Genomic DNA, 12,522 nt, shown 5'->3' with positions numbered 1-12,522 from the left:
CTGTAGCCTGCCAGTCTCCTCTGTCCACAAGCTTTCTCAGGCAAGAATACAGAGTGGGCTGCCATTTCCTCCTCCAGGGGATCTTCCCGACCCAGGGATCAAACCTGTGTCTCTTACATCTCCCACGTTGGCTGGCACGTTCTTTACCACTAGCGCCACCTGGGTAGCCCCAGGAAGGCCCTGGCCTGAGTTAGGGCTTCAACATCTCTTTAGGGGAACATAGTTGACTCACTATAATTATTTTAATTTTTAATGAGAAAAATAACACATAGTTTTTAGAGTTAAGTAGTTCTACTATATTATAATAAACCTAGGAGCATATTGTTCCATCTCAGTATTCTACCAGTTTCTGTTCTGCTGAGGCAAGAATGTTTACTGTTTTAAATTGCTCCTTAAATATTAAAATATTATTAAAAAAAATTGAAATATTTTAATATTTTAAATTTGCTCCTTATAGGCTTACCTGGTGGCTCAGACTATAAAGAATCTACCTGCAACGTAGGAGACCCTTGTTCCATCTCTGGGTCAGGAGGATCCCCTGGAGAAGGAAATGATTACCCACTCCATTATTCTTGACTGGAGAATCCGATGGACAGAGAAACCTGGCAGGGTTCATGGGGTCACAAAGAGCCAGACATGACTGAGCGACTGACAGGCACTTACAATATTTAGCTCCCTGTTATTAGCTCACATCTCAATTTTAGATATTGTCTATTAATATTCTACTATGAAAGATGAAAATTTATCTTTCTAATACCACCCAAATAAACACAATTCATCCCCTCCTATCCATCAGTATAGTTATAACACCATATTTTTGTTGTCAGTATTTAGGGCCTATATTATTGTGAATATGTAACTATTATTTATAGAGGAGCCATATAGTATATGATGATTAAATCTATATTCTCATACATTTTTTCCCTTGGTGTTAATAATTGTAGTTTTCTTTTGCTTAGTGTTCTATGTAGTATTAATAAACTTATTCCAGAACTCTGCCAGAGCTTCTCTCATTGTGTTCAGCCTCTTCAGGTCATCTCTTAGTTTCACTTTTATCTCAGAGCCCCCATACTCCCGCTCCTACATGGCCTGGTTTCTCTCTTGGCTTTCTCTTTGGGCTTCCCTGGTGGCTCAGATGGCAAAGAATCTGCCTGCAATGTGGGGAGACCCAGGTTTGATCCCTTGGTCAGGGAGATACCCTGGAGAAGGGCTTGACTACCCACTCCAGTATTCTTGCCTGGAGAATCCCGTGGACAGAGGAGCCTGGCGGGCTACAGACCATGGGGTCACAAAGAGTTGGACACGACTGAGCTACTAACACTTCACTTTCAACACTTTCTCATTGTTGAGATGGTCCTTTGTATGTGACCTGCTTTTATTTTCATTCCCTGGAAGATTTTAAAATTTTATTTTTGTCCCCATTATACAAAATGACACGATATACCTTGGTGTAGGTCTTTATCTGTTCTAGGCACAAATTTGGCTGCTTCCATCTGGAAATTCAGTTCAGGTAGATTTTCCTGAATTATTTCTTCCCTGTAATTTCCTCAATCATTTCTTCCTGACCATTTTTATTTTGGATGCTAAATATCCTGGACTGGGACTTCCATATTAATATCTTTTCTTACATTGTCTATGTCTTTTTTAAAAATGGTATTATTTTGGGCTGTGCTGGGTCTTTGTTGCTGCACTCAGGCTTTCTCTAGTTGTGGTGAGTGGGGGCTACTCTCTCCAGTTGTGCTGCTGAGGGCTTGCCCTTGCTGTGGCTTCCCTTGTTGTGGAGCACAGGCTCCAGGGGCACATAGGCTTTAGTCGTTTTGGCTTGTGGGCTCTAGAACCCGGGTTCATTAGCTGTGGCACACAGGCTCAGTTGCCCTATGGCACGTGGGATCCTCCCGGACCAGGGAGCGAATCAGTATCCCTTGTATTGCAAGGCAGATTCTTAATCACTGGACCACCAGGGAAGCCCCCATTATCCAAATCTTTAATTTTTTGTTTTACTTTTGGGAACCAGTGAAACTGTGAAGTTGCTCAGTCATGTCCAACTCTTTGCGACCCCATGGACTGTAGCCTACCAGGCTCCTCCATCCATGGAATTTTCCAGGCAAGAGTACTGGAGTGGGTTGCCATTTCCTTCTCCAGGGGATCTTCCTGACTCAGGGATCAAATCCAGGTCTCCCGATTTACAGGCAGACGCTTTACCGTCTGAGCCACCAGGGAAGCTACTTTTGGGAAGATATCTTCAAATTTAGTTTCTAAAACATCCATTAAATACTTAATTTTTCCTATCATAGTTTTTAATTTTAAAAATTATTCATTTTTCTTTTAGATCATATTTTTGTACATGATATCCAGTGATATTATTGGGGTTTTTTCTGGAAAAAGGAGTCTCTCTATTGTTTGTTTCCTCTTGTTTGTTTTTTCATTTTTCATTTCATTGTCTCTCATTTTATGGGACTTATTTACATTCTGATTGTGCTTGATTGTTCTTTCATATTTAAGAATGAGACACTGATATGCTATTTCTAACTCTACGTACACAGGAAGGATGATTTATCTTAGATTTATGTGCTGACCTACTTATTTGACTGGAAGACTCCAAACTGACCTGTAAAACTTTTGCCTTCGATAGGTTCACTTTTCTTTTTCTTTAAAAAAAAAAAAAAAAAAAAATTATTTATTTATTTTGGCTGCAGTGGATCTTAGTTGCAGCACTTGGGATCTTTAGCTGTGGCATGCGAACTCTTAGTTGCAGCATGTGGGATCTAGTTCCCTGACCAGGAGTCAAACCAAGTCCCCCTGCATTGGAACACATATTCTGAATCACTAGACCACCAGGGAAGTCCCAGATAGGTCCAGTTTTCTAAAAGAGGAATCTCCCAACCCCTTGCCTCAAAGATATAAACTCAGCTGTCAACAAGTAGGCAGAGTCTCATTTATCCCACCACTTTTCATGTGCCACTCTAACCCCACTCTCAGCTCTGCCTATGAACCCAAGTCCAGAGACTGGTTCAATTTATCTACAAAGGCTGAGATAGTTGGCTGTTATTATTATTGTATACAGATCATGATATACAGATCATGCTGACGGTTTATAACTACACTTTCCACTTCTTATAGGATTTTTTTAGAAAAATTTGGGTCATAGATTTTATTTTTCATTTATTGGCTGTACATGGACTTTCTCTACTACAGCTAGTGAGGGCTACTCTCTAGTTGCAGCGCACGGGCTTTTCAGTGCAGTGACTTCTCTTGTTGCAGAGCATGGGCTCTAGGGCTCACAGGCTTCAGTAGTTGCAGTGTGTGGGCTTAGTGGGACTTTATTTTTATTTTTTTAAATTATAAAAGTATGATAACACATTTACAGGAGACTTGCAAAATGCAGAACAAGGTTGCATATAGTTCCACTATATATTGAAATTATTTTTTAAGTAGATAAATTAAGATTTTTAGTTGGAGTCTCAAAATCAAGCTCTCAAAAATTAATAGAATGAATATACAGAGAAACAGAAGGATATAGTAGACCTGAAAAGCACTGTGAACCAATTCAACATAATTAAGATTTATACAATTTTCACACAACAGTAGGATATAATTTCTATTCAAGTTTCCATAGACTGTAAACTAGGAGACACTGGGACATATCCAGGGACATAAAACAAGGAAGGTGCACATAAATATAAGCTTGTGGGCTGATGGCCATCAGTCCTGTTACTACTATTAATACTTTGCCTCCTGTTTCTCAACTTTCATATAAAGCATCACGGGGAGCCCCCTATCTCCTACTGAGTGATAGAAGAAAAGTATTTTACTTGGGATTGACTTACAAGTAGTTCTACATTCTATGGTGCAGAAACGTGGATAGCTACAGCACTATGATCACTCTTTGGGGGTGGTCCTGAAGGTGGTGAAGAGAAATACTCCCAGTGGGAGAACTTGGGGCAGTGTACCTGGTTCTTTTTTTTTTTTCCCCCTGAAGAGAGAGAGAGCTAGATATACAGATCGTGCTGATGGACAATGTCTGACCAATAGGCTGTATGGTCTGAAATTTAGGAATATAATTAGACAATTGATTACAAAGAGGCCTGGGAAAGGGGGTATGCATATGTGGATGGACTGGATGAGCAGGGTGTGAATATATTTGTGTCTCATGGGCTTCCAAAGAGGAATCTCATCAGAGGATAAGCATAATAATCAGGTGGATGAGATGGTACATTCTGTGTGTCAGTCAGCCTTTTGCTTCATCCATCCCTGTTCCTGCCCAATAGACTCATGAACAACGTGACCGTGGTGGCAGGATGAGGGTTCGATGGGCGTTTAGCAGGATCGATTCCTACTCGACAAGGCCAATCTGGCTACAGCAACTGCTAAGTGCTCCAGTTGCCAACAGCAGAGTGTAAGACTAAGCTTTCATTTCCTGGAGGTATCACTGAGCCATCAAGTACATTGCACTGAGCCATTTCCATTATGGACGATGCAGTCTTTTTTTTTTTTTCTCCCTGAATAGATACTTATTCTGGAAATGAATTTCCTCCCCTGATGGCAATGCTTCTATCAATACTACCACATATGGACTTAACACAATTATGCTATTCCACACAGTATTACTTTTAACCAAGATAACTCACTTTACAGCAAATAAAGCAATGGGTTCATGCTCATAGAATTTAGTGGTCTTAATATGTTACCCTGAGGTAGCTGACTTAACAGGATGATCAAATGGCCTTTCTCTTTATTGTGATAAAATGTACAGTTTTAGCCATTTTAAAATGTACAGTGCAGTGGCAGTAAGCACAGTTACAATGCTCTGCAACTGCCACCACTGTCTAGCTCCAGAACTTTTTCATTACCCGGAAAGGAAACCCTATACCCATTAGTCAGTCTCCCCGTTCCTCCCTCTATCCAGCCCCTGGCAAGTACAAATTAGCTTTCTGTCTCCATGGTTTGCCTGTTCTGGATATCTCATATAAATGAAGTCGTACAATATTTAGCATTTCGTATCTGGCTTCCTTCACTTAGCATGTTTTAAGGTTCACTGGCATGGCCTTTTGAAGACTCAAAAATGGTTCCGACTGGGTGGCAGCACTTCCTGTGGCTAGGATAATATTCTCCAGGTCTTGGCATATGTTCTAAATCAAAATGTATATCCATGGTCCAGGAACCAAAGAGTGGGACTGGGAGTGGGAAGTTACTTTTAAGAAGTTGCTTTTACCCCTAGTGCAAAATTTTGCTTTCCATTCCCGCAACTTTGGGGTCTCCTGGTCCAGAGGTCTTCATTCTCAAGGAAGAATGTTTGCATCAGGGTACACAGCAAGAGTTGAATTAAACTGGAAGTTGAGACTGCCTCTTGGCCATTTGAGGATCCTGGTGCTAGTTAACCAACAGGCGAAGAAACCTCATACTACTGCCTGGGGTGACTGACCCTGACTACTAAGCAGATTTTGAGTTGTTGCTACACAATGGGAAACAGGAGGAATATGGCTGGAACGCAGGAGATTCTTTGCGGTGTCTCTTAGTATTTAGTACTCCAATGCTCTGTGTTATGGCAAGGGAAAACTACAACCCAAGAATACTTTTAGATAGAATTAGAACCTCTGGTGGCCAGATCCTTTAGGAATGAAGGTCTGCTGCTACTGCTGCTAAGTCACTTCAGTCGTGTCCGACTCTGTGCGACCCCATAGACGGCAGCCCACCAGGCTCCTCTGTCCCTGGGATTCTCCAGGCAAGAACACTGGAGTGGGTTGCCATTTCCTTCTCCAATGCATGAAAGGGAAAACTGAAAGTGAAGTCGCTCAGTCGTGTCTGACTCTTAGCGACCCCATGGACTGCAGCCTACCAGGCTCCTCTGCCCAAGGGATTTTCCAGGCAAGAGTACTGGAGTGGGGTGCCATTGCCTTCTCCGAGGAATGAAGGCCAGGAATCATTTTCAGCTGAGATTCTTGCTGAAGGCAAAGGGGATATGAGACAGGTAATGGGAGAAAATAGTTATACATAGTAATTATGATCATGTTGTCAGTTGCAGATACAAGGACTTTAAAAGTTCTGAGCTTTTTTCCTAATTTTGATATGAATTTGTGCATTTATTAACCAATTATTTTCTTTTACTCTTCTCTCATTCCCTTCAGTTCAGTTCAGTTGCTTAGTCATGTCCAACTCTTTGCAACCCCATGGACCACAGCATGCCAGGCCTCCCTGTCCATCACCAAATCCCGGAGTTTACCCAAACTAATATCCATTGAGTCGGTGATGCCATTCAACCATCTCATCCTCTGTCGTCCCTTTCTCCTCCTGCCTTCAATCTTTCCCAGCATCAGGGTCTTTTCAAATGAGTCAGCTCTTTGCATCAGGTGGCTGAAATATTGGTTTCAGCTTCAACATCAGTCCTTCCAATGAACACTCAGGACTGATTTCCCTTAGGATGGACTGGTTGGATCTTCTTGCAGTCCAAGGGACTCTCAAGAGTCTTCTCCAACACCACAGTTTAAAAGCATCAATTCTGTGCTCAGCTTTCTTTATAGTCCAACTCTCACATCCATACATGACTACTGGAAAAACCATAGCCTTGACTAGACGGACCTTTGTTGGTAAAGTAATGTCTCTGCTTTTTAATATGCTGTCTAGGTTGGTCATAACTTTTCTTCCAAGGAGTAAGTGTCTTTATTTCATGGCTGCAGTCACCATCTGCAGTGATTCTGGAGCCCCCCAAAATAAAGTCAGCCACTGTTTCCCCATCTATTTGCCATGAAGTGATGGACTGGATGCCATGATTTTAGTTTTCTGAATGTTGAGCTTTAAGCCAACTTTCTCACTCTCCTCTTTCACTTTCATCAAGAGGCTCTTTAGTTCTTCTTCACTTTCTGTCATAAGGGTGGTGTCATCTGCATATCTGAGGTTATTGATATTTCTCCCGGCAGTCTTGGTTCCAGCTTGTGCTTCATCCAGCCCAGCGTTTCTCATGATGTACTCTGCATAAAAATAAGCAGGGTGACCATATACAGCCTTGACATACTCCTTTTCCTATCTGGAACCAGTCTGTTGTTCCATGTCCAGTTCTAACTATTGCTTCCTGACCTGCATACAGATTTCCCAAGAGGCAAGACAGGTGGTCTGGTATTCCCATCTCTTTCAGAATTTTCCACAGTTTATTGTAATCCACAGTCAAAGGCTTTGGCATAGTCAACAAAGCAGAAATAGATGTTTTTCTGGAACTCTCTTGCTTTTTTGATGATCCAGCGGATGTTGGCAATTTGATATCTGGTTCCTCTGCCTTTTCTAAAACCAACTTGAACATCTGGAAGTTCATTGTTCATGTATTGCTGAAGCCTAGGTTGGAGAATTTTGAGCATTACTTTACTAGTGTGTGAGGTGAGTGCCTTACAGTGTGTTAACAGTAGGTAAACTTGTATCTTAGTATATAAGTTACAGAATAGCCAAGGTATACTGTAACTTGTCAAGAAGAGGAATTAAAATCACTCTAAGGTTCTGTCCTCTTTGAGGGAAGTAGGGAGTTGTTTTGGGTTAGATGAAAGTTACATTATATGGACAGAGGCATGATTTTGCTATCATTTTTATTTGAAAATTAAATATGATTAAAAGAGTGTGTATGGATGTCAAGTTGGTGAGTATTTGGAGTGGAGTGGTTTTGTACTCAGGAATTAGCTAAGCTGGAACTGGATTTCCCAGAATTCTCTTCCTTTTAGTTTTGGTTATAGTTGGCCACAGTAGAAATTTGCAAGAGAATTACAAAGTGGAAGTGAAGCAGCAGCCATTACACTTGAAAGATCTGTGCAGGGTCCCAGACACCACTGTGATTTGGCACATGACCTGCTAACTCTTCTCCCTGACAGCAGAGCCTGCAGCTCCTCCGGCTTCTCTGCCTCCTGGACCAGACACAGGTGTGGCCAATCACTCTCTCTCTCCCTTCCCTATTGGTTCTACTTTTCTGAAGAATACACTCTCCAATAGTCAAGAACACTGAAAACAGCTGAAGTTCTGGTCTCCAAAAAGCACATGGTGTGGTGGCAATGCATGGCTCTGAAATAGTACAGTACCGAGTTAAGTGGCACAAATGATTTATGGTCTCAAACCTGATTCCCCATCTATAGAACTGGGATCAAGTTTTTACTTATGTGGCTGTTGCATAGGGTTAAGTTAAACATTGTATGTAGACTATCTATCATGGTTCGAAGTGGGTGAATAGGAAATGTCAGCTCCCCTCTCTGAAGGGAGATCTGAGTTTTCTCAAATGACTTAATCAAACTTGAGTCTCTTAGATATTACTAAATATGACAGTTATTTTGGCATATACTGTCTGATATCACACCAATATTGCCTTCTGGGTGTTTAGATGAACACAGAATTCAGATGTTATTGGAGGTAAGTTCTGCCACTTATCTGTGGAAGATCTTAGGCAAGTTATGTTTCCCTCAGCCTCGTTTCAATTTAGAAACTATTGCCTCATGGGGTTTTCATCAGAAGTAAGCAAGAGAGTACTCAGCTTAATCACATGCGTATAGAGGGTGCTCAATGCATGTGTGAGATGTTGTGGGAGTAATTAGGGTTTCAAAGATGACTTGGGTTAGTCGTTGTGAAACAGACTGGGACCCGGGACTCTTTGATGCAATCCTTACACCTGAACAGAGGGCTCCTCCAGCAATAAATACAAAGAAACAATAAGGGGCTAGAAATAATACAGGTATGCATGCACAGCTGGGGCAAATTATGAACAAGAAGCGACAAAAAGACCAAAAACCCAACTGCCACTTCTGAGATGTGGGGAGCAAAAGCAGGGTACTGTGTATTATTTCTGCACACAACATCATCAAAGGGCTGGGTAGACTACCTAGGCCACCTCTCCAGCATGACCTCAGGACCCCTACCCTCACTCCATTTAAGGGACAGGCTCATGCCCCTCCCCCCTCTCCCCCAGGGAGCTAGCAAGGGGATCTGTTGCTAGTGTTCACTCCCTCCAGCAGTAGCATGAGGCCCAATAAAGCCTTACTTGAACTTTCCATCTGGCTCCTATCCAAGAGTCCAAGGACATGGGTTGGTAAAAGTTGCGCTCAAGGGAAGCTTCCACTTAGTGAAGACAAAAAAAAATCCATGAAACCACAGTGGAAGTGATGTCTTTTTGAACAGTAGAAAGCGGACAAGTTGAAAAATACCCGCAAAGACGTAGAAAGTATTAAGTGATACACAAGAAACAGATGCGTGGAAAGATAAAAGGTTTTGCAGACTTCTGTTGATTTATGGACTCATGAGCGTATGATATCTGATCTCATCCAAACGGGCTATGCAGTACGTTCAAAGACCTGCCACCTTGCCAGTGGCTGGTCATAGCACGTAAGGGGAAGGGTGGGTCCCCTGAGAGCAGAGCCCAAGCAATTTTGCCAACCGGGGAGAGCTGTTTTAGGCTGATGTCCCAGAGGCTGGAATGCACTTGAAACAAAGAGTTGCAGCTGAAAAGCTTTCATGGTTTGAGGAGAAACGTGACAAAATAAACCTGCAGTCTACAATTCGGGTCAAGAGTTTTCCTCCTGCCTTCTAAAAATCGAAGCCAAGAAAAAAAAACAAGTTTGGTAAAAGGGCGTGCAGTCTCTTTTCCCCCTTTGTCTTCTCATTTTCATTCTTCTCATTTTTTCCAGTGCATACTCTCACTTCTTCTTTCTCAGTCTCGGGTGTTTTCCCTCCAACCCATCGCCCCCTCCTCACGCCCGCTTATCTGGGCTCTGCTCTCCGCCCCTCCACCCGGGACGGCCCCGGGGCCCGCACCTGCCAGGGGAGCGCTCGACCCCGACCCTCCCGGGGTGCTGGCAGTGACGTAGAGGGGAGTCCGGTGGCCGCGCGGCCCGCCGACGTCACTGCCGCAGCGGTCCCCAACGAGCCCCAAGGATGGGAATTCAAGGAGGGAAACACGGCGGTGACCCCGCGGTCAGGGCTGAGCGCTGCGACTGGGCCGCGTGCTTGGGGTTTCCGAAGCGAAAAGGCCTGAATCGCGCCTCTCGCGTAGGCGGAGCCCACCCCACACTCTCAGCGCGCCCCAACGCTAGAGTTTAGCGATAAGGGGGAATATCCCCATACGGTGGGGCCTCGTGCGCACGCGCCTTGGCCAGGGTGGTGGAGTGCTGCAGGGCGAGGATGGGTCGGGGAGGAGGGCAGCGGGAGGGGATGGTGAGTGAGCCCCGAGGTGCGGCCCCGGGGGAGGGCGGCTCAACCTCACCACCGCTAACCCGGCTCCCTAGGCGCTGCGGCGGCGCGGGGCCTGCGGCGCGGCGTCGTGACGTCACGGTGGCGGCGGCCGTGGTTGGCGCAGGGTCCGCGGCTGCAAAGTGTGAATTACGCCGGGCTCGCGCCGGCGGCGGAGTGAAGTCAGGCTCCGGGGGAGGGGAGGGGAGGGGAGGGGGCAGGACCGCGGCCGGAGCTGGTGCCTGCATCCGAGCCCCGCGCGCGTAGGGTCTCGCTGCTGGCTCCAGCTGTGTGTTCTTGCACGGCTTTGCTGTTTTTGCTCCGCTCCTGCTCCGCTGCCCTCCCACCCCCCGCCCCGGACCCTCTCCTCTGGGCCGAACAGCCTGGGGACGCCGGGGTTCCCCCTCCGATTTGGCGGGTGCTGCCTTCGTTTGCACCCCGGGAGCCGGGCGCGAGCTGGTCTTCGTTAACTGTCGCCGCGGCCGCCGCAGCGCCTTCCCGCCGGTGTCCACGGCGGAGTGTTGGGGTGGGGGAGGCGTGAGCGCGGCTTCCCGGCCCGGGGTCGGCGCCCGCCCGCCCTGCCGCCGCCTCGGCCCGGCGCCCCCGAGCCGCGGCCCCTTCCCAGCGCAGGGGCCGGCGGCCGCGGCAGGGCGGGCGCCGCGCGGGGGCAGGGCGGGCGTATTCAATGGAAGTATGTTACCAGCTGCCGGTGCTGCCTCTGGACAGGCCGGTCCCCCAGCACGTCCTCAGCCGCCGAGGAGCCATCAGCTTCAGCTCCAGCTCCGCGCTCTTCGGCTGCCCCAATCCCCGGCAGCTCTCCCAGGTAAACGCCGCCGCCGGGGGCCCCACACTTGGGGGCTGCTCTTTTGTTTACCTCCTTCCACCTGGCTTCACCTCCGCGACCCCTACTCCCCAGTCCTCGTTGTTCACCCCCCCGACCAGCACTACCCGTTGTTTGGGGATGTCTAGGCTGACCCCCCTCGATTCGAGAGGCTTTTCTTTGATCCTCAGGACTCAAACCTCACCCCACCCCCCACCCCGGCCTGCTCGATGCTGGACCCGGGTGGGCTCTGGGAACCTCTTCGTACCCTCCCCAGGCGCGCCCCCCTCTGTGCTCAGCGGCTTAAGGGTCTGGAATGACTTAAGTCGTCTTCCTTTTCTCGACGTCTCAATCTGGAAGTTGGGCCTCTTTCTTTCTTGTGGTCCTGGGCACACCTGGCCACCCCGCACCCCTACACACCTGTGCTGGGTTTGCGCCTCCCGCGCTCCCCGCGGTGCTGGGATAGTCCTACAGTTCTCCGAACAATAGGCCGATTCTCGGTTGCTCGTCTCCCTACTTACTCGATTCTGTGGATGGACCCTAAGTGAGGTCGGAGAAACAAATATTCACAGTGCCTCCTTAAAGCTTCGGTTTCCGGAAAGTTGATAGCCAGGAATCAGTTTTATTTTTAATTTGATAAGAAGATTTTTAAGAGAAAAACTACTGATGGAGCACTCACAGGAAGACTTTGTTTTGAATGGTCCGGTACCAGTTGCTCCTGAGAATTTCGGTTTTTTGTTTTTTTTCCCCGTAGTGATGCTGTTGGCCCAGCCTCTTATTTCTGGCTGATTTTGATTGCCAGATTTAAAATAGGGAGGACAAAAGAATTTTGTTTACATTTGAACTGATTGCCCTCCATTTCTGCTGCCAGAACGTTACATGTTCACGATCACATTTTAAGTCATATATGTTTGTTTTTCCTGTTGATTAATATTAGCTTCTTTTATGGGAGCATATCTCCCCCCCCCCCCCCACAGGTATATTGTAAATAACTTGAACCCGGTCTGTATTTCTTTTTGTTTTTTACTGGTACAGTGGGTAGCACCGATAGAGATTTCTTAGAGAAGATGTGTCCAGTAAATATTTGTCATTTGCTTCTTTGCCTAAATAGTTTGGCGAGAGAGAGCAGAAGCCTATATTTGGGTTTCTCTGAATTGTTTTTATTTAAAATCAGACTTCTTTCACAGGATAAAGTGGTATGCTAAAGAGGTCAGAGTCAACTTGTAAAGATTACTGTAAGTGACATTTAAAAATAATGTTATGTAGTTATTTTGAAAGTTAGGTCCATGATCTGCCCTTACAGTACTGCTTAAAGCATTTTCAGGTTCCAAATTTTAAAAAATTGATACTAATGGATTAAAAAGGTTTTTAATGGTAGTAACTTTTTTTCCTTTCTCATATCAGTAGCACATGACTAATACTCATTTCCGGTTCAGTCTAAATGTTATAATGAAGGCAATCAGTTATCACTTGTAAAATTATAAAAGGTGAATAAGGTTAGTTGTGCTCCCCAAGGA

The 12,522-nt window shown here is 45.6% G+C and overlaps 1 protein-coding gene across 4 annotated transcripts in view; it reads left to right on the top strand.

The window, feature by feature from the left end:
* Positions 1 to 10,411: 10,411 nt before the first annotated feature.
* PDE7A (phosphodiesterase 7A) overlaps positions 10,412 to 12,522 on the top strand; it is a 111,117-nt gene continuing 109,006 nt past the window's right edge. For 3 of the 4 annotated variants that reach the window (XR_008702161.1, XR_008702160.1, XM_055546117.1), the window contains exon 1: positions 10,412 to 11,008. Coding sequence is in view for 2 of the 4 variants with exons in the window: in XM_055546117.1 (XP_055402092.1) it covers positions 10,871 to 11,008 (138 nt within the window). In the remaining 2 variants the exon portion in view is untranslated. The remainder of the gene's footprint in view (positions 11,009 to 12,522) is intronic. The other variant, XM_055546115.1, reaches the window with a different exon arrangement.

This window comes from Bubalus kerabau, chromosome 14 (genome assembly GCF_029407905.1).
Source record: "Bubalus kerabau isolate K-KA32 ecotype Philippines breed swamp buffalo chromosome 14, PCC_UOA_SB_1v2, whole genome shotgun sequence".
In the NCBI taxonomy this organism is placed as follows: Eukaryota; Metazoa; Chordata; class Mammalia; order Artiodactyla; family Bovidae; genus Bubalus; species Bubalus kerabau.
The sequence above is the reverse complement of the archived record's forward strand: the minus strand, read 5'-3'. Positions and strand labels throughout refer to the sequence as shown.